We start from the raw sequence: 22263 nt of genomic DNA on the forward strand, positions 1-22263 counted from the left end.
CTGGAAAGCCCTGACACACGCCTGCTAGTATCCTTTCTTTCCCACTATACTTAGGAGAACCACAGTATGTCCAGACCTAGAAAGGGTGTCAGCCCTAAGCGGGGATGGATGCCAAATGTGACCTTGGTATCATGGTCACGAATGAATACTGTGGGTGGAAGTCTGGTTGGAGTGAACTTCAGTAAATAGGTAAAAAGGTTGAAAGGGTGAAGGTGAATGGGAAGCAAGAGATGGAAGATGTGGGACCAGGGATATGCATTTTAAATTGGTATATATTAGAACATTTTAAATACATTTCTCTAATAGCAAGAAGGGAGAAAAGGATGGGTGCACACACAGGTAAATTAGGACTTTTGGTGTTGGAAAACCAAGTCGTCCTTGGCTTGATTTTGATTTCTCTGTGAAACGCCCAGGTCATGAACTGACAATGGGAAAACAGAGGGACATTAGAGATCTGTGGGACAGGAGAATATTCAAAATAGTCTTCAAAAGTTCTCGGAGCAGGGCCGTGAGCTGTCTAAAGAGATGTACCACACATCACTCAGGAGTGTGAACCTCAAAAGCCTTAGTTCTCTCGTCTGTTAAAGAATAACAAATTGACTTACTAGTATTTCTGGATGTAGCTACCATGAAGAGAGTCCATAAAAGCTGCCTTTTTTCAGTGACGCTGGTGGGACATAACCATGTAAGAGTTCAAAACAATATTAATATCACAGTTTAAAATATCCAGGTTGTTCTTTCAAGTGTAATCTCTTTCTCTGGAGTATCAATTTGATTAAATTGGTTGCACTACTCTACAAAGTTATATAAAAATTCATGTAATGAACTTTAAAAACACATTATGCAATAATAAAGCAGCAGAGTATTTTTTTTTTTTTTTAAAAACCACCATTCAGTAAATGTTGTTACACTATGAAACATCTAGTTTTCAACAGAAAGGTTTTCTAAGGAGATGATTTGGAGCCTTCCACATTTATCAGATGCCTTTTCATTATTCTTTTCCATTTTTGCAATTCTGGATCCAAACTGCATGGCCCGCTTTGGCAGAAGAGCAGAGGCTGTTAGACCAAGTTCCACTGCTGCAAGACGCAAAATTAGTTTTTCACCAATTCCACGGGGTAAAGTCAAGTTTGCCTTTTCCCAGACTGGCAGGGAATTTAGAAAGGAGACAACATTTTCATCCAGGAAAGGAAATCTAAAATAAAAAGTATAACCACAATTAAAAAAAGTTATCTCTTGTGATTGTTTGTATTTTATTCAATATGTTAAAATTTAAGGTATAAATTAATTATTGAAGGCACAATTTTTCTAAATTAAAAATATTCTATTTACATAACTTTACAGCTAAGATTTAATCACGTTAAAAACTATTTCACAACACTTGTCTAACTGTAATACACATTCTAAAATGTAAAAAATTTTTCCCTCAATAAATAAAACAAATTAAGCCTATGATGTCAAGAAATAATTTCAAATTGTTTCATAAGGTATCTTCAGGAATGCCTTGAAAATAAGCATGGTCTTGAGTTGATAAGTCAACCTGTGTCTGCTCTTTACATGTCTAAAGAAACTGAACTTAAGGAATACAACTCTCTGCTCTTTAGGTTCCCCTAATTTCCTAGCAAATTCTGTTGTTTGTTTAAAATACTTGAATCCCTCCCCCATCCGCAATTATACTAGTGTTTTATATTTCACTTTAGCTTAAGCAGAGAGATGGGAAAGGGTAAAGGCATTCTTTAAACAGAATATTTTATAAAAATGAATTGTGAAAGCAAATTTAGACGAGAAACTAATTAACAGAATATGGTTAATATGTATGCCCAAATCCATAATAAACTGGTTTAGGTCCAGCCACCATAGTGGTATTCGTTCAACTACAATTCTGCATTAGCTGTTTGAAACATTCTTCATATCCATTTTTATCCATGAGTATCATATGGCGGGGTGGCGGGGGGTCTTTTAGAATTAACTGCTTTTACTGAATAAAATAAATTCTCTTTTCTCTAACTTAGCTGAAGTGGGCTGAATTATCTCTCATATACAGATACACTTCAAAAGGAAAACATTTTATACACTTTGTATTGTGGTGTTACTTATTTCTTTATGATAGAATTTTGAAAATTATGTTAATTTTAAATGTCAGAACTGGCAACATGGGAATAACAAAGTAGAGACAAGAAACAATGATGTCCCAGAGCTGGTATATTATGATGTTCCAACTCCCACAAAGCTCATTTGGACTCCTTGCATGCTTGTACCCCTGCAATAAAACTACCACTTAATAAGTTAACCTACTTGAACAAACTTCTGCTTTCTATAATTCAACGACACATCTTTTTCCTTAATGCTTCAAAAAGTTGTATTCAAGCATTTGTTTACTATCATCAGAAACATGTTGTAGGTAAACACAAATCCCTAAGATTAAAAAAGAATATACACATGTAAATGCCTTGATCTCTGAAACTATTAAGATAACTTGGAATGTTTATGACTAAATTGTGTTCAAAACACCTATGATAGAGGGGACTCCAGTACTGGAACCACCGTTTAAATCAGTATGGATCTTGTTTTATTGCGCTTCATTGAGACTGCTCTTTTTTTTTTTTCCTTAACAAACTAAAAGTTTGTGGCAACCCTGTGACGAGCCAAGTCTATCAGTGGTGCCATTTTTCCAACAGCATTTGCTCACTTCATGTTTCTGGGTGATGTTTTTGGAAATGCTTCTATATTTCACATTTTTCTTGTTATATCTGTTGGGCTTCCCTTGTGGCTCAGTGGTATAAAATCTGCCTGCCAGTACAGGAGACCTGGGTTCAATCCCTGGGTCAGGAAGATCCCTGGAGAAGAAATGGTGGCAACCCACTCCATTATTGTTGCCTGAGAAATCCCTTTGGCAGAGAACACTGGCGAGCGACTATGGGGTTGCAAAAAGAGTTGGACATGATTTAGTGACTAAACAACAACAGAAACAATTATATTTCTTATGGTGATATGTGATAACATAAATAATCTTTGATGTTATCACTGAGATTGCTTTTTGTAGTTTTAAATTAAGGTATATATATAAAAATTTAGACAAATGTTATGTTTACTTATATCAAAATACATAAATACATATTTTAAATACTAAATACATATTTACATCTAAATACAGCAAACATAAAAGCATGCGGCTGCATACTCAATAAACTACAGCATAGTATAAAGATAGGTTTTGTATGCACTGGAAAACCAAAAAATTCGTTTGACTTGCTTTGTTGCAATGGTCTGGAACTGAGCATGCAGGATTTCCAAGTATGCCTGTACATACAAGAAATGTCTACAGAGTCAGGCTCTGTAACACTGGAGGAGGAAGCTTGGGAAGAAAGCAAACATTTGAAACAAAACAGAGCCCTTGAAATACCTCCCCTCAGTATTTCACTACCTCAAGTTTTACAATCTTTCACTGTAGCCTTTAATCACATCATTGTACCACCTTTGAAAATTACTGTAAAGCCATTTCTTGGAGAATGAGTTCTGGAAACACTGTTCCTCTGGCTCCTCTCCATCACTGCTTCTGACTAACTGTAATACAAAGCCAAGATACTGCTGCTCCTGTTACTCACCAGGACAAGTATCCAAAGAAAAAGGGACCTACAAGTCTCCTTTTTAGGTTCAGTCCACCGCTTTCACAAAATTACCGAACAACCCTGCAACAGACAAGAATTACCTTGCTTCTTTTCCATGATCACTGATAACTCTATCATCACGACCAAGATTTCTAGAGGAAATTCGACCCAGTTCCATTTCGATTTCCTTATTCAGTCCTTCCAGCCCATGTGCCAGGAAGCGGACCCGATGACGAGAATAACCTGCAAGCTGCTCATCTGCACCAATCCCAGTAAGAACTACCTACAAAGGTTGAGAGAAATCTATGTCACAATATTGCCTACCATGCAGTAAGGAAAGTAAAAGCTTAAAAAAGTAATAACCCCAAAGATAACATTTTCAGAAAAAATCTACAAGGCAGACATAAGATAGTAAAGTATGCCCAGTTTTTACAAAGTCATATACTTTGTGTGGTAGTTTAAATGCAATTAAAAGACGCTATATTCTTGCAACTTGCGTTAAAAGCTTTAAGGGTCAAAATTAGGTCTCAGAAATTCTGAGCAGCTGTGCCATACCTTTGCACTGCTCTGATACGGCTGTGCTCCATCCTGGGTCACTAACCAGCCAGCTCCTCGGGAAGCAAACCAGACTGCACAGCCAATGCTATCATCCAGGACTGTATCCAAGGGCTGGATTAAGTGCGATATTCGAGTTCTTCTTAATCTTTGCAGTTCTTCTAGAGAAACATTAATTTCAACAAAATTCCAAATCCGTGAAGGGTTGGCAGCTTGCAGTTCCTTCAGTCCTGCTCTTCCTGTGACTCGATCTGGTACATTGAACTGTTCACCCGGGCTGGCGGCAGCAGCAGCAGCAGCAGCACTTTTGGAGAATTCTTCAGAGGGTATTTCACAATGATTTTTCTGTTTTCTCCCTTTTTTGTTAAAATTAACTGGTACAGTCTTTTCTTTAGTCATGAAAGCCACATTAAGAAGATCAATTGGTTCATCTAAAGGAATATGATGGTCAGCAAGGGCTGCGATGACCATGGAATCAATCCCTCCAGAAAACAGAATTGCGACATTTGCTTTCCTGTTATTAGTTTTCAAAACGTCGCTTGGTGCCAGGTTTTCATTCCTAGGTAAACACAAGACACGTCTCTTGACTGCGATGCTCAGGACACCAATGAACTGCTCAACTACTTCCTTCGTGTGTCCATCAGTAAGAAAGACCCGAAGGGTCTCTCTTGTCAGTGGACTCCTGGAAATGCTGCTGCAATGGGTCTCAAATGCAGCTTGCGGCAACGCCTTATTTAAAGGGACAACAGGTTCTTTAAGATACAGTTTGGCTTCATTTACTGCCACCAAGACAAATGTTGGCAAGTCTGCTGAAATCTCAGTCAGGCTATTAACACATTCTCTGATATCATCCCCCCCAGAATTGTATTTCCAAGGATACAACTTTAAAACGACAGACTGGGAAATGGAAACAGATTTGAGATCAATTCTGAAAATTCCAGATGCTGGAACCTCCTGCCACTGATCGGCCACTCCAGATGCCTGGGTGCCAACTGAAGAGAGGCAGAAACTCTTGCCCAAGTTACTAAAATGCCAAAGCAAGCTACGACGACCAAAAAAGTCCCTACCAAACCATAAAGAATGGCTAGATGCTTGATAATATATAAAAGACCAAGGACCTTGGACTTTTGAGAAGAGCGACAAAATATCAGATTCATTCTTGCAAGAGCAAAGATAATGAAACATGATTTGAGTATCATTCTCTTCGGCTTCAACCTTGATCCCACTAAAGACTTCTCCATTCCACAGGAATACATTGCCTCTTTCATCTTCCACAGGCTGGGCAGTCAATACACCTCTTAAGTGAAGGACGTGGCCAGAGAATAAACACTGGTAGTTAACACTGGACCTTAGTAACTGTTTACTACTATTGGGCCCCCGTCGTTTAAGATTACACAGTAAATCCTCTTTCAAACCTCTGCTAAAATGCTCAACAGAAAAGCTTACTGCACAACAAATGCCACACATTGCTATGTAAAATCAAGTTGGCTATTTCTTGATTTTGGTCTTCTCTGAGTTTTCTATTTCTTGATATTCTTTCTTCAGCTCATCCAATATGTCTGTGGGAGAGGGGAGAAGACACAGTAAAGAATAAAAATTCTTGAAGCTTTACCTAGTAATTAAAAGGCAAAACAAGCTATTTTTCCAAGATTGAACCACATATGTACTGTGCCAGTTTCAATAATAATTTACAACAGACTTCTGATGAAGAATGTTTATTATTTAGGAATCTAGTTTCTGCTGTTAAATGCTTATTTTGACCCAGGCATTGGGCTATGCACAGTTTATACACATATCATTTTATTTAAATTCCGTAAGACTTGGCAGGCTCAAAGTGATTCACTCAAAATCAAAAAGGCAGAAATTGGTAGAATAATCTTTCATACCTATATCTGACTAAAATTCCAAAGCTTACATTAATTATTGTGGCTTTCCAACACATCTTATAGTTCTTAAATTTGATTTTATTGTTACTGTTAACTCAGCATTAGAAGGCTAACTTGAAGAAAACCAAACCATTCCACTAATTTTATTAACTAGTACACCACCATCCAATCTTTAGATATATATATTTATACATTCAGCTGTAGACAGTATAATTTAGCCACCATCATGAATTTCCACAGAAAGCCCACAAAAGAATTTCTTTTTGTTTCTGTATAATGTGCCAAAAAAACTTACTTTTGCTTTCAGAAAGCATTTCTGTTCGGTCTGCAAGAAAGAATATGTTGCTGTTCTGTTGCTGCCTATATACTTTCTGCAAAACATAATTTAGGCTAATATCATGATTTGATCTAAAAGGTAGATGTCAAAACTCTGAACCCTATTATTACTTAGTATTGAACTTTAGTAACATGTTCAGAACGATACCTTGGCAAATAAAGATAAACAAAGAACTCACCCATTATCCAACTATCTAGAAACTGCTACCATTAACACTGAGGTAAAACTTTTTTTTCTCTGAATATACTTAATATCATTTTTCGTCAGTAATATTATAGTTTATCTGGTCATTTAGATGTTGCCAACTTTTCACTATTATAAATCAAACTTGTGATGAATGTCTTTGTAACTAAATTTCTGTGTACTCCATGATACTTTCCTAATGTATCAATTCCTATAAATAGGAATCAAACTGGATTTGCTAGATCAAAATATTACACAGCTTTAAGACTGATACATTTCGCCAATCTGCCTTATACAAAGTTTATCAACTGTAGCTTAACTGCTAGTACTCCACATATGAGAAATGTCTAACCTGTCTGTTATCCAGTAACCTTTAAAAGCTTTAAAGGGCTCAAATCATTTCTTAACTTTAAAACACAATGTTTGGCAGTATAACGACACACTAAGCAGAAGCTTGCTTATCTATAAATACATTAATGAAAATGGAGTTAAATAACCACGTTAAGGATTTGGAAGCTTGGAGTAAAAACCTGAGGAGGTAGGGAGAGGAAGTGGTAGCATTTATCTTTTTTAAAAAATAAACAAACAAAAAATAATTATCCACATTCACTTGTATAGCTTCTCCTCTTCTCAACAGATTCAATGTTTATGTCAAAAGAATACACAAAATTCAAGTACAAAATAAATACCATTATTGACTAAAGCTCCAGGATAACATAGCACAATCAGTATCATTTGATTCGCAGGTAATGTCAATTGCATATGTTGGGGAAAGATTATCAGCAACTATGATTAATACATAGATTTATACAGTTGATATCAAATCCTCCCACATAGTATTCAGAGTAATGCTAATAACTCACCCTGTTCTTCTTCAGGTTAGAAAGTTCATCCACAACAACTTTTTGTTCTTTAATCTATTGAAATAAAGAAAACGTACTAAATCAGAGATTATCAAAGCATGCTCAGTAAGAGCCCGTACTCTTGCCTGGAAAATCCCATGGACAGAGGAGCCTGGTAGGCTGCAGTCCATGGGGTCACTAAGAGTTGGCCACGACTGAGCGACTTCACTTTCACTTTTCACTTTCATGCACTGGAGAAGGAAATAGCTACCCACTCCAGTGTTCTTGCCTGGAGAACCCCAGGGATGGGGGAGCCTGGTGGGCTGCCATCTATGGGGTTGCACCGAGTCGGACACGACTGAAGTGACTTAGCAGTAGCAGGGCTCAACTAAATGGAAACTAAATTTCTTTTAAACTCTTTTCAGTAATGATAGTGATACTGCAAACATGATTGATTACACAGTGTCACCATAGCCTCTAAACAGTGTTATTTTGTAACCTCTGATGCCTGGGGATCTGTCATACATCAGTATAAGTGGCATGCTGCTGCTGCTAAGTCGCTTCAGTCGTGTCCCATCCTGTGCGACCCCAGAGATGGCAGCCCACCAGGCACCGCCGTCCCTGGGATTCTCCAGGCAAGAACACTGGAGTGGGTTGCCATTTCCTTCTCCAATGCATGAAAGTGAAAAGTGAAAGAAGTCGCTTAGTCGTGTCCGACTCTTTGCAACCCCATGGAGGAGCCCACCAGGCAAGAGTAAAGGGCATGCTATGGTAGGAATCAGAGCAGGCTGTGTGCAGTCTGAAAATTCATTCCCCACAGATGTGTACCCTTCTGCTTTCCAGCTGCCAGTCACTGTAGTGACTGATTACAGAGATTGAGTTGAATTCCAAGACTGAATTTGTACAACTTCCTTTTAAGGCTTATGTTTGAATAGCACTTTCCCATTCATTTTAGGAATGGTAGGTATACTTTAGAACTTCAGACAAGGAAACTGTAACAGAGGAATCAGAGATGTGCCCAAGATGCCAGTGTCAGTTTGGGACAGAACCAAAGTATTATCTTAGACATCTATTACCTGAAAGATTATAGCCATCCTCATTTCAAATGTTAAAAAAATTTTTTTTCTTTTTTCCATTTATGGCCTTATATTGGCTCCCTTTTGTGAGGGGAGGAGCAGAAGAGCAACAATGAAATAACATTTTTAGGAGCATGCTGCTGCTGCTACTGCTAGGTCGCTTCAGTCGTGTCCGACTCTGTGAGACCCCAGAGACGGCAGCCCACTAGGCTCCCCCATCCCTGGGATTCTCCAGGCAAGAACGCTGGAGTGGGTTGCCATTTCCTTCTCCAATGCATTAAAGTGAAAAGTGAAAGTGAAGTTGCTCAGTCCTGTCTGACTCTTAGCGACCCCATGGACTGCAGCCCACCAGGCTCCTCCATCCATGGGATTTTCCAGGTAAGAGTACTGGAGTGGGGTGCCACTGCCTTCTCCGCTCCAGCTAAATGAAGGATAGGGGAGAAGAAGGCAACAATGGCTAAGGAGAGACCAGTTAGGAAACTTTTGCAGGATTCCCTATGGCACATGCAAGGGGCGGGTTTAAGATGGTTAAAAGTGTACACAGTGATAAAGGGACACCTTACAAAGGACAGAACTTCGTGACGGATGCAAAGATGGGCTCCCAGGTTACTGGCATGGACAACTGCATGGATGGCGCTGACATTTTCTGAGACCGCAGGCAGCAGATCTAGGGTGGGAGGTAATTTCTAAAAGTTTTAACTAAGAATACATAGAAAAAAATCCAACCGTGAATCTCAAAGACATTAAGCTTGGAGAGGCATAAGCTGTGATTTCACTACATGATGTGCTGGGAAGGATAAAACTGTCCTGATGTAGAGCAGATCAGGGACGGCCAGAGGTTCTGGGCGGGGGAGAGCATGCCTATAAAGGGAGTCTTTCAGGGTCGTGGAACTTGTCTATATTCCAATTGTGGCGGTGGTCACACAAATTTAGACACGTGTTAAATACAGAGAAAACGAAAAAGAGCCAAATTTTACTGTATGATACTTTAAAATATTTGTTAAAAATTGATAAAATAAAACCAACTAAACTTCCGCCTTACTACCATCTGGGTCTAATCTCGGGGCAAGTTTCAAGGTGTCCCTTTAACTGTGCCTCTCGCAGCAGGGCAAAGTCGAGACTGGAGCACGCGGCCACCGAGGCTCGTCTCCGGCGGTGAGCAGCCCGAGGGCCATGTTACCTCGTCCCGCACTCACCTTGCTGCTGAGCTCGTCCTTGTGCAGGGTCGAGCTCTCAGCAGGGACGGGCCCAGCGCCGTCCTCGGGTCGCTCACCCCGGCTGGGCATCTCCGCGGAGAAGCAAACACGCAGGGCGCGAGGCCGGGCGGCACTCCAGCACTTCCGCGTCCGCAGCCCCTGCGCGTCTGCGCTCCCCGCGGCCCAGCCCCTCCCTTTCTATTTCCGGTGAGTCCTATCAACGGCGTCTGCGTGCTCACTGGAACGCCTGCGCAGGCCGGATCTGGGCTAGGAGTACTCGCGCGCGTGCGCACAAGTTAGGGGCCCGAACCGACCCTAGCGGTTGGGATGTTGAAACGCACTTTACCCTGTGGCATCTAGTAGACTGTAAATTATATGCGCCCCCTAGTGGTGACTATAAAGAATAGAAGCTCCGTAGAAACACCACTTAATATTTATTATCTAGGAAAAAACCAAGGTAATCACGATGGTATGATCACTCACCTAGAGCCAGACATCCTGGAATGTGAAGTCAAGTGGGCCTTAGAAAGCATCACTGCGAAAAAGCTAGTGGAGGTGATGGCATTCCAGTTGAGCTATTTCAAATCCTGAAAGATGATGCTGTGAAAGTGATGCACTTAATATGCCAGCAAATTTGGAGAACTCAGCAGTGGCCACAGGACTGGAAAAGGTCCGTTTTCATTCCAATCCCAAAGAAAGGCAATGCCAAAGAATGCTCAAATTACCGCACAATTGCACTCATCTCACACGCTAGTAAAGTAATGCTTAAAATTCTCCAAGCCAGGCTTCAGCAATACATGAACCGTGAACTTCCAGATGTTCAAGCTGGTTTAGGAAAGGTAGAGGAACCAGAGCTCAAATTGCCAACATCTGCTGGATCACTGAAAAAACGAGAGTTCCAGGAAACCATCTATTTCTGCTTTATTGACTATGCCAAAGCCTCTCTGTGGATCACAGTAAACTGGAAAATTCTTCAAGAGATGGGAATACCAGACCACCTGACCTGCCTCTTGAGAAACCTATATGCAGGTCAGGAAGCAACAGTTAGAACTGGACATGGAACAACAGACTGGTTCTAAATAGGAAAAGGAGTACATCAAGGCTGTATATTGTCACCCTGCTTATTTAACTTCTATGCGGAGTACATCATGAGAAATGCTGGACTGGGAGAAGCACAAGCTGGAATAGATTCCTGGGAGAAATGTCAATAACCTCAGATATGCAGATGACACCACCCTTATGGCAGAAAGTGAAGAGGAACTAAAAAGCCTCTTGATGAAAGTGAAAGAGGAGAGTGAAAAAGTTGGCTTAAAGCTCAACATTCAGAAAACGAAGATCATGGCATCTGGTCCCATCACTTCATGGGAAATAGATGGGGAAACAGTGGAAACAGTGTCAGACTTTATTTTTTGGGGCTCCAAAATCACTGCAGATGGTGATTGCAGCCATGAAATTAAAAGACACTTACTCCTTGGAGGAAAAGTTATGACCAACTTAGATGGCATATTGAAAAGCAGAGACATTACTTTGCCATCAAAGGTCTGTCTAGTCAAGGCTATGGTTTTTCCAGTGGTCATGTATGGATATGAGAGTTGGACTGTGAAGAAGGCTGAGTGCCGAAGAATTGATGCTTTTGAACTGTGGTGTTGGAGAAGACTCTTGAGAGTCCCTTGGACTGCAAGGAGATCCAACCAGTCCATTCTAACGGAGATCAGCCCTGGGTGTTCTTTGGAAGGAATGATGCTAAAGCTAAACTAGTACTTTGGCCACCTCATGTGAAGAGGTGACTCATTGGAAACGACTCTGATGCTGGGAGGGATTGGGGGCAGGAGGAGAAGGGGACGACAGAGGATGAGATGGCTGGATGGCATCACTGACTTGATGGACGTGAGTTTGAGTGAACTCCGGGAGTTGGTGATGGACAGGGAGGCCCAGTGTGCTGCGATTCATGGGGTCGCACAGAGTCGGGCCCGACTGAGCAACTGAACTGAACTGAACTGAGGCAAAAATATCGGAGAAGGCAATGGCACCCCACTCCAGTACTCTTGCTTGGAAAATCCCTTGGATGGAGGAGCCTAGTAGGCTGCAGTCCATAGGGTTGCTTAGGGTCAGACAGGACTGAGCAACTTTACTCTCACGCATTGGAGAAGGAAATGGCAACCCACTCCAGTGTTCCTGCCTGAAGAATCCCAGGGACGGGGAGCCTGGTGGGCTGCTCTTTATGGGGTCGCACAGAATGGGACAGGACTGAAGTGACTTAGCAGCAGCAGCAGCAGGCAAAAATATGGAAGCCAAACACAGATTTAAGAGATACACTGTTGGTAATGACCCTGTACAGACTTGATAAAGCTAATGTTAGTTTGTTGTTAGGGTTAAAAGATAAATACAGGATTCCCTGTTAAATATGAATTTCAGATAAATGAATGTAATTTTAGTATATATGCCCCATGCAGTATTTGCAATATCTCACTCCTATGAGAATAATTTTCCGAAACCTGGAAATAGGCAAGAGACTATCAAGGTGTTCTTTCGTAGCTTTTCTAGGTATGATTTTTTATTGACTGGGCTCATTTATATTCTGTTAGGGGTGGAGGGGTGTAACTGCTAGATTTTTGGTAGATATGAAAATAATTTCTATCTATTAGACCAGATAACCCCACAAACTGTGATTTAATATTCTGCAAGATATTAATCAGTTTTGCATCTAACTCTGCAATCTTATCCTAATTTTTAAAATTAATATATGTCTCAGTCAGTTCACTCAATCATGTCCAACTCTTTGCAATCTCATGGACTGCAGCACACCAGGCTTCCCTGTCCATCACCAACTCCCAGAGCTTGTTCAAACTCATGTCCATCGAGTCAGTGATTCCATCCAACCATCTCATCCTCTGTTGTCCCCTTCTCCTCCTGCCTTCAATCTTTCCCAGAATGAGGGTCTTTTCCAACAAGTCATTTCTTCGCATTAGGTGGCCAAAGTGTTGGAGTTTCAGCCTCAGCATCAGTCCTTCCAATGAATATTCAGGACTGATTTCCTTTAGGACTGACTGGTTGGATCTCCTTGCAGTCCAAGGGACTCTCAAGAGTCTTCTCCAACACCACAGTTCAAAAGCACCAATATATGTCTACTTTCTCATAAACTCTTTGAATTGGTTTTAGAATCTTACTTATTCCCTCATTAATTAATGAGTTGAATAAAACTTTGACAAATGTTCATTTTATATTCGTACAGGAAAAATGATTTTCTGTTTTTGAAAAGTATACTTTGACATAGGATATCTTAAGTTTTCATGAAGATACCCAAGTGAACCTGTGTGATGGAGTCACACTTTATGGCTAAGGAAGTGCACCTCATGAGTTGTTTAAACCCAAGAATATCTTTTATTGGCTCTTAGAGTACATCCAAAGCGGTTATAGAATTAAGATTACTGTCTGTTTTGTCTTTTTACTGATTTTTAAAAATTTTGGTTTTGTTTCTAATTTATGCCTAGCTAAGTTATTCCATATTGGTAGCAATGATTGGGAATTTGGTTTTAGAGCCTAACCGTTTGATGACAGGCCTTCATTGGTGGCTCAGTGGTGAAGCACCTGCCTGCAATGCAGGAGACTGCAGTTTGATCCCTGGATCAGGAAGATCCCCTGGAGGAGAGCGTGGCTACCCACTCCAGTATCCTTGTCTGGAAAATACCCTGGACAGAGGAGTCTGATGGGCTACAGTTCATAGGGTCGCAAAGAGTCGGACATGGCTCAAGTGACTGATCACACATACGCACATTTGGTGATAATTTCTGGTTGATGGAGATCTAGTCTCTGTTAGAAGTGAGAAAACAAAGAATCCAGGTTTTTAGTCTTTTCACTTGTCCTTGTGAGCTCAAATTAATTAAGAATTTTGTGCACCAACTTGGATGAACAGCTTTTTGACATCTAAACTGGTGAATTTTTGTGTTTCTCTGTTTAGTTTCACCCTGGGGTTCAGTCTGTAAAACTGAAGCTATAAGTTCTCTATAGGTCTGTGTCTGTAATTTATAACAGCCTTTATATTTTGCTGAGTAATTGTAAAATGTTTTCCTATTCTGTAGGGTATTGAAAAATTCTGTTCTAAAGCCTCTTAAATTAAAGGAACTTTGATCTAATTGGTCTATAGACAAACATATGCACTTGCATAAATCCCCCAAATTAAAAAGAAAAAGAATTTCTAAAGCTTTAGGTGTGCTAAGCTTAAAAAAAAAATTACTAGTTTAGAAACGTTTGAAGAATCCAAGTTTATGTAATTAAGGTGAGTCTTTGGAGAAATCAGCCTGGATTAATAATTTTGGTTTAAGGAAAAAGAGGCATTTGTGTCTTTTCTCTGATTTAGCAATGTTAAGTAAAATAAATACAAACATTTTTTTAAAAGGCATTAGATTTGTTTTCTCAGGAAGAGATCAGCTAATCTGAACTTCTTAAACTACTTATATTGATTTATTCATTAAATAAGCTAATCGTATTGCTAGAAAATATTTAAGTTTATGAAAAAGTGTTAATTTGCATTCACTAAAGTTATTGAGACAAACTTTTTACATCCACAGAAATTATGTTTTGTACTATGTAAGTTTAAATATAATTCAAAATCCTTAAAACCCTGAGATAATATTAAATTAATCACTGATTAATCATTTTGTAACTAGATTTTTTAAAAATTGAATTCTAAAACGTTGATTAATAAAAGCATGATTTTACACTCATATACTTTTGCTCTTATATGTGATAGAATGGCTATTGTTTTGAGTCATATTAATGTATGTATGTATTTTTGCCACTTTCAGAAGGTGTGAAAGGAATGTGTGTGGCTCTAGACAGTTGTGTTATGTGAACTTATGAGTTTTATTCATCTGCTGAAATGCTTGCATGTAACAGGTCTCAATAATCTACCTCCAGCTTCCCCTATGAAACAGAAGTTATTAAATTGGTTGAAGGTTATAATTAATATGGGGCTAAGACCACGTTAAGGGAGGTAATAAGACAGCATGCAAAGTAATGCAATGAGTCTTGTTTTGCACGGAAAAGAGAGCCCTAAAGTGTCACTTTGTTCAGAACATGAAAGAGCACAGTGAAAGACAAAACGTGAGGAAGTATAGCAAGTTGGAGAAGTTTTGATGAAAGTGGATCTTATTTGCCTTGGTTTGTAATACAAGGCTCTGAAAAGAAATTTCGAAATATGCTAAAATTTTGGCAAACTCAGTTTTGAAGTATTTTTCACCTATAGTAATTTTTTAAAAACATTACTGCCAAATTGTATATTAATTAAAAACTAAAAATTGACATTCTCTTAACGCACCGTCTTGCTCCATTTCTCCAAACCTTTTGGGTTCACTACAATTTATCTGGGGCTTCTCCTGACATATAAAGGATGCCATCTTAATTCATGTTTTGGGGGGGGATGGAGCACTTATCTGTAAAGCTTTAGAGAATGAACTTCGCAGGGTATTAGTCTTCTCTGTAACTCAACTCCTATGGTAGAATCTGGCAGAGTGGAAGCTCTGATTAACATTTGAACTGACCCTGACCTACAGTTGTTTCTAGGGGCTTTCCTGTGGCTCAGACAGTAAAGAATCCGCCTGCAATGTGGGAGATCCAGGTTCCATCTCTGGGTGGGGAAGATCTCCTGGAGAAGGGCAGGCAACCCACTCCAGTGTTCTTGCCTGGAGAATCCCATGGACAGAGAAGCCTGGCGGGCTACATCCATGGGGTTGCAAAGAGTGGGACACGACTGAGCGACTACCACTTTTCACAGTTGTTTCTGGAGTGAGTAGCCAGAAACACTGCTGACGGATCTATGGTTTGTCATCCCTCTTTGTGGGGGGGGTGGTGTTGAGAGAATTGTTTCTTATGGGTCTGCTTTGGTTCTGATGTTTCTATTTATTTTCTGAGGCCACCCCAAATAATGTAATACTAAACTGTATAGTGGTAATCATATGGGTATGGTGACAAACTGTTTTCTAAGTTCTTTCACATTTTATCTTGCTTTCTTCACATTTAATTAATTGCTGTTATCTTTCCCCTCAGTTGCTGTAGCTCCTGTGTCGCTTGAAGTAATACTTTAGGGCTACTTGGTATCATTTGTCTTGCCTGACTGGTTCACAGCTGTCTGTCTGGAGCCTAGGATACAAACAGCTAGGCTGTTCTTCCTTCTTTCATGTGTCTTTCACTTAAGTCCATTGATGCTGTATATCCTGCTTCATAGGATAATTCATATTTATTAATGCTATTTATATTCTTCCTCTGATGCTACATTCTTAATATATTTCATTTGCTTTAATAACACATAGTTCATATTGACCATTTTGTAAAAGTGAGGTGTATTATTAGATTGGCTTTCAAGGTTTTGAATAAATAATATCCCAAACACTGTTTTCCCTCAATTTAATCTAACACAGATTTGTTTCTAGCCATGCAAGTTCCTGTTGTCCTGTTTCTCTCAAATGAGGTGTGGAGTAATGCTGTAGTTCCCAAATATCAGTTAGTAGATGGGTGACCTTCTTACTGTATAAAACCACCTGAAAGTCTTGTTTAGTTACATATAGATTTCTCAATCCTTTCCCAAGATTTACTAAATCAACTCTTTGTGGATGGGACATGATTGTCTCTTGCAGAGCAAAGTGCTACCATACATCCTATAACCAGAATGTTTGGGTTTGAATTTTGGCCTCTACATATATTAGAAACTTTGGGTAAGTCATTAAAACTCTCAAGTCCCAGTTTCCTGATCTGTAAAATGGGAGTAATAATGGTGTCTACCTCAGATGGCTGTTGTGGGGATTAAATGAGCTAATAGTTGTTTTTTCTTTTTTTCTTTTTTTTAACAGTTTCAGGCATATACTAAGCAGTATCTAAGCATGTGTTAAATAGATAAATCAGAAGTTACCCTTGATGATTTTAACACACACAGATTTATGAATCAATGGAATGGAATGAGGCTCTGAAATGCTTGACCTGTTTCTCATTGAAGATATACCCTTTCATTTATTTCCAGTGGTTCTCAGCAGGGCTACTACTGCCCCAGCCACTTCTTTTCAAAATATGTGGAGGAACTTTTGGTTGTCACAATATTTTGATTGGTTCTGTTAATGCTGATGGGGGCAGAAATAACTGGGAGTTGGTCGAAAGGCGACAGACTGACCCACAGATGCCAAGAAGCCTGGACTAGCAGGTCAAAGGGCAGTCTCTGGCGGCAGATGAGGGGCCCTGGAATCCCGTAGTGTCAGGAAGCATTTAACAGGAGGCTTCCTGTGTGGTGTTTTGGATCTGTCAGAAATCCTCTGTTCCTTAAGTGGAGAGGCAAGCCTCTCTTGGGGCTGAGGGATCCAGGCATTTCTAAGTACCCTCTTCCTTTTTATGAACCATATGGTAAAAGTGATTATTTACAACTCTCTCTCTCTTTAATATGGATCGCCTATGTTTTGTAAGTCTGGAATTTTAATCTTTGTCTTTGCTGAGAATAACTACAGTATATATGCCCACATCATGTTGATTAAAACACCTTTGCTCCATCAGAGCTTTGGTCCCCGTGTCTTGCTTTCTCTCTCTTTCTCCCTCTCTTTCTCAGGCTATTTCTTTGGAGTGCAGAGGCTCTCTGAGTTCACTTTCCTGCCCTGACTTCTAAGACCCTCTCGAGAAGGCGCTTTGCTCCTTCACCCCATCGGGAGGGCACCTGAGGCCTCCATGAACAGAGCAAGCCCCGTGCAGGGGCTTTATTGGCTTTCTGAGTAAACCAAGGAATATCAGCCTCTTTCTCTCTCCTTTACTTTATTATCAGTTGACTCCGGACCACCAGGTTCCGGTCCATTAAAGGACTGCAACACAGTAGCGTGGGAATACGGATGGACTCTAAGACAAATCACACAGAGGTGAAATCAAGGTAGAAGTGATGCAATCTGAGCTCGTGACTTGCCTCAGGAATCATGTCGGAAGATGATGGCCTGAGATACTGGACTAGTGTTTGTAGGCAGCCTCTAGGAAAGGGGGCTTCCCTGGTGGCTCAGTGGTAAATCATCTGACTGCCAACACAGCAGATGCAGGTTCAATCCCTGGGGTTGGGAAGATCCCCTGGAGAAGGAAATGGCAATCCACTCCAGTATTCTCACCTGGAAAATCCCATGGACAGAGGAGCCTGGTGGGCTACAGGCCACGGGATCAAGGAGTCAGACATGATTTAGCAACTGTAACTACCACAACCACTAGCCCTTTATAACACAGGCATCTGCAAGACTCAGGGACTTAGTCCTAATAAAGAAGTGAGTGTATCAGGTTGCTGTTTATCCCTCAAGGGAAATAGCTGAGCCTCCATGCACTGGGCCAGGGATGAGTAAACTTTACTACCTGACGTAAGGTTGGTTCTGAAGTTTTGCTTCAGCCATGGAATGTGGAGATCAGGTGCTCCTGACTCCTACAGACAACATCACTTTGGGGCTTTTCTGCAGGATAGGGACTAGGATGAGGTAAATGAGGACCTTGGGTATACGCTTTAAAGAGGCCGTCATTCTCAGGGCCCTGCAAGTGAGTGTCTCTTTAAATTTTTCACCCTAGGTACCTCAAACACCACATCATAGTCTCAAACTTGCTCTTAAACCAACTGGATTTGAGGCTTCATTGTTGGTGGGTCTGCCTTACAAAGTAGTGCTCAGTGGGGCTTGTGAATGGCACCAGTGATAAATGCTTCCTACGCTGCCCATGCCTGGTGTATCTTTATGTGCTTGACAGCTGTGTTGAAGGTTGATCAAAATTAGCTTCTTCCAGAGCTTCCGCATGTGGTTGCCGCAGTCCACCTACTTTTCCAAAGACTGTGACTCATTGGGAAAGACCCTGATGCCAGAAAAGATTGAAGGCAGGAGGAGAAGGGGGCAACAGAGGATGAGAAGGTTGGATAGCATCACCGACTCAATGGACATGGGTTTGAGCAAACTCAGGGAGATAGTGAAGGACAAGGAAGCCTGGCAAGGGTCAGTTCAGGGGGTTGCAAAGAGTCGGACACGACTTAGTGACTGAACAACAAAGGACATTTTTCAAAAGTTTTGGTCTACATTATTGAAGAGGCAAAATTAAGCATAGTCATCTCTGTGCCTTAGATTGCAGTGAATGACTTGAGTCAGTTCAAGCAACTTCTGCAGCTCAACTCCAGAAAAATAAACGACCCAATCAAAAAATGGGCCAAAGAACTAAATAGACATTTCTCCAAAGAAGACATACGGATGGCTAACAAACACATGAAAAGATGCTCAACATCACTCATTATTAGAGAAATGCAAATCAAAACCACAATGAGGTACCACTTCACACCAGTCAGAATGGCTGCGATCCAAAAATTTGCAAGCAATAAATGCTGGAGAGGGTGTGGAGAAAAGGGAACCCTCCTACACTGTTGGTGGGAATGCAAACTAGTACAGCCACTATGGAGAACAGTGTGGAGATTCCTTAAAAAATTGCAAATAGAACTACCTTATGACCCAGCAATCCCACTGCTGGGCATACACACCGAGGAAACCAGAATTGAAAGAGACACATGTACCCCAATGTTCATCGCAGCACTGTTTATAATAGCCAGGACATGGAAACAACCTAGATGTCCATCAGCAGATGAATGGATAAGAAAGCTGTGGTACATATACACAATGGAGTATTACTCAGCCGTTAAAAAGAATTCATTTGAATCAGTTCTGATGAGATGGATGAAACTGGAGCCGATTATACAGAGTGAAGTAAGCCAGAAAGAAAAACACTAATACAGTATACTAACACATATATATGGAATTTAGGAAGATGGCAATGACGACCCTGTATGCAAGACAGGGAAAGAGACACAGATGTGTATAACGGACTTTTGGACTCAGGGGGAGAGGGAGAGCGTGGGATGATTTGGGAGAATGACATTCTAACATGTATACTATCATGTGAATTGAATCGCCAGTCTATGTCTGACGCAGGATGCAGCATGCTTGGGGCTGGTACATGGGGATGACCCAGAGGGATGTTGTGGGGAGGGAGGTGGGAGGGGGGTTCATGTTTGGGAATGCATGTAAGAATTAAAGATTTTAAAATTTAAAAAATAAAAAACTAAAAATAAGTAAATAAATAAATAAATAAATTAATTAATTAAAAAAAAAAAAGAATGTTTGATGTCTAAAGAGCTACAAATAGTGATTAGGCCTACTGTTGCCGAATTTGCATTTTGGTGATGTTACAACTTGTTGAAACGAGTCCACCTGAGTGAATCAACAAAAACAACTAAAGTTAAAATGTCTCAGTGATAAATATATATATTTAGATAATGTTTTTCTTTGTAAAATGCCCTCATTATAATGCAGGATTTTTCATAGCTGGGTATTTTTACTTCAGTTCTGATTGTTAACACTCATACAGTTTTACAAAGCTGTTAACCAAAATCTGTTTATGGCAACAACGTGACTTTGTGTGTCTTATTCCTATGTTTTGTGAAGCACTAGGCAAGAAAATACTGCTTGTGCTATCACAGTGTAAACAAGCAAGTTTGTTCAGTTTCGCTGCATGTATTTGCCTGTTGTTCTGGTGTTAAAAGCATTGCAGTGCAGTGATTATTGGCTTGCCCTAGTGAGACCAACCTAGATAGCATATTAAAAAGCAGAGACATTACTTTGCCAACAAAGGTCTGTCTAGTCAAGGCTATGGTTTTTCCAGTGGTCATGTATGGGTGTGCTGCTGCTGCTGCTGCTAAGTCGCTTCAGTCAAGTCTGACTCTGTGTGACTCCATAGACGGTAGCCCACCAGGCTCCTCCATCCCTGGGATTCTCCAGGCAAGAACACTGGAGTGGGTTGCCATTTCCTTCTCCAATGCATGAAAGTGAAAAGTGAAAGTGAAGTCGCTCAGTCATGTCTGACTCTTTGCAACCCCATGGACTACAGCCTACCAGGCTCCTCTGCCCATGGGATTTTCTAGTCTCGATGTGAGAGTTGGACTATAAAGAAAGCTGAGCACTAAAGAATTGATATTTTTGAACTGCGGTGTTGGAGAAGACTCCTGAGGGTCCCTTGGACTGCAAGGAGATCCAACCAGTCCATCCTAAAGGAGGCCAGTCCTGGGTGTTCATTGGAAGGACTGATGTTGAAGCTGAAACTGCAATACTTTGGCCACCTAATGTGAAGAGTTGACTCATTGGAAAAGACCCTGATGCTGGGAGGGATTGGGGGCAGGAGGAGAAGGGGATGACAGAGGATGAGATGGCTGGATGGCATCACCGACTCGATGGACGTGAGTCTGAGTGAACTCCGGGAGTTGGTGATGGACAGGGAGGCCTGGCGTGCTGCGATTCATGGGGTCACACAGAGTTGGACACTACTGAGCTACTGAACTGAACTGAACTAAGTGAGATAAAACAAAACAGGATATGAGTATATGTCTGTACCTCTTGATTTTATGGTAGATGTTGAGTGTCCAAGGAAGGCTGAGATTAAACTCTGGATGACTAAAACCAGACCAGGTCTAATGTTATCAATATAAGTTTGTGTGACTGAGACTTCTTGAAAAAAGGGGCATGGATGGCTTTTGTAGAAGACAGTATATACGTATAGGGCAGGGGAAGAGGGAGGAAATGAGAGAGGAGGAGGGATATTGGGCAGTTAGATCTCTTGGGAGACTATTTTGTTAAAAAAACAGAAAACAAAAACTTGGAAATTGTGACTTCCCAGTAGCCCAGTTGTTAAGACTTCAACGTTCCACTGCAGGGAACATGTGGGTTTGATCTCTGTGTAATTAGTGATGTTGAGCATCTTTCCATATGTTAGTTGGCCATCTGTACCTCTTTTTTTGAAAAATGTTTTCTCAGGTCCTCTGCCTACTTTTTTTTTGAGTTGTATGAGTTTATATATATGTATATATATAGGATATAATCCCTTCTTGTATATATCATTTGCAAGCATTTTTTCCCATTCATTAAGCAGATTTTTGTTTTGTTGAGTTTTCTTCACTGTACAAAACTTCTTTAGTCTGATGCAGTCCTATTTATTTTTGCTTTTGTTCCCCTTGCCTGAGGAGACAGATCCAAAAAAACAATACTGCTAAGACTGATGTCAAAGAATACAGTGCCTATGTTTTCTTCTCAGAGTTTTATGGTTTCATGTCCTGCACTGAAGTCTTTAATTCATTTTGAGTTTGCCACTGTGAGTTGTATGAGAAAGTAATCCAGTTTGATTCTTTTGCATGTAGCTGTTCGATTATCCCAAACACTATTTACTGAAGTATCTCTCTAATCCTGAGGATTAGAGATGACTTTTGGAAATGTTTGCGGCTTCCCAGATAGCTCAGTGATAAAGAATCTGCCTGCCAGTGGGTTCGATCCCCAAGTTGGAAAGATCCCCTAGAGGAGGAAATGGCAACCTACTCCAGTATTCTTACCTGGGAAATCTTGTGGACAGAGGAGCCTGGTGGGCTACAGTCCATGGGATTGCAAAGAGCTGGACATAACTGAGTGACTTGGTGTGGAAATAATATTATAATCCCCTAGCCTAATTTTTCTTTAGGAAAATTAACTGTAGTTAAACTAGGAAGCAATCATATAGACCTTTAGCTTAT

General features: G+C 40.5%; 3 protein-coding genes across 3 annotated transcripts in view; all 3 read right to left on the reverse strand.

The window, feature by feature from the left end:
- ANKAR (ankyrin and armadillo repeat containing) overlaps positions 1-695 on the reverse strand; it is a 60013-nt gene extending 59318 nt beyond the window's left edge. Inside the window, exon 1 of the mRNA XM_069576891.1 lies at positions 606-695. The gene's annotated coding sequence lies outside the window, so the exon portion shown is untranslated. The remainder of the gene's footprint in view (positions 1-605) is intronic.
- ASNSD1 (asparagine synthetase domain containing 1) lies at positions 255-5630 on the reverse strand. The gene is made up of 3 exons (XM_069576925.1): positions 4164-5630; positions 3710-3891; positions 255-1195 (listed from the first exon to the last, which is right to left on the reverse strand). Exons 1-3 carry the CDS (start codon positions 5628-5630, stop codon positions 922-924), a joined length of 1923 nt encoding a protein of 640 aa, XP_069433026.1. The 3' UTR covers positions 255-921.
- ASDURF (ASNSD1 upstream open reading frame) lies at positions 5001-9962 on the reverse strand. Its single transcript, XM_069577007.1, has 4 exons — positions 9684-9962; positions 7433-7486; positions 6345-6420; positions 5001-5722 (listed from the first exon to the last, which is right to left on the reverse strand). The coding sequence occupies exons 1-4, from the start codon at positions 9771-9773 to the stop codon at positions 5652-5654; spliced, it is 291 nt and encodes a 96-aa protein (XP_069433108.1). The 5' UTR covers positions 9774-9962; the 3' UTR covers positions 5001-5651.
- Positions 9963-22263: the final 12301 nt, after the last annotated feature.

This window comes from Ovis canadensis, chromosome 2, assembly GCF_042477335.2.
Source record: "Ovis canadensis isolate MfBH-ARS-UI-01 breed Bighorn chromosome 2, ARS-UI_OviCan_v2, whole genome shotgun sequence".
Lineage (NCBI taxonomy): Eukaryota > Metazoa > Chordata > Mammalia > Artiodactyla > Bovidae > Ovis > Ovis canadensis.

What these genes read in the sequence shown, in the direction of transcription:
- ASNSD1 (XM_069576925.1), bottom strand. Translation starts at nt 5,630, where the DNA reads ATGTGTGGCATTTGTTGTGCAGTAAGCTTTTCTGTTGAGCATTTTAGC. An exon ending in CGTATCAGAGCAGTGCAAAG is followed by an intron (nt 3,892 to 4,163) that starts GTATGGCACAGC and finishes CAACCTTTGTAG; the next exon opens with GTAGTTCTTACTGGGATTGG. An exon ending in GATCATGGAAAAGAAGCAAG is followed by an intron (nt 1,196 to 3,709) that starts GTAATTCTTGTC and finishes TTTTTATTTTAG; the next exon opens with ATTTCCTTTCCTGGATGAAA.
- ASDURF (XM_069577007.1), bottom strand. Translation starts at nt 9,773, where the DNA reads ATGCCCAGCCGGGGTGAGCGACCCGAGGACGGCGCTGGGCCCGTCCCT. An exon ending in AGGACGAGCTCAGCAGCAAG is followed by an intron (nt 7,487 to 9,683) that starts GTGAGTGCGGGA and finishes TTATTTCAATAG; the next exon opens with ATTAAAGAACAAAAAGTTGT. An exon ending in AATGCTTTCTGAAAGCAAAA is followed by an intron (nt 5,723 to 6,344) that starts GTAAGTTTTTTT and finishes CCTCTCCCACAG; the next exon opens with ACATATTGGATGAGCTGAAG.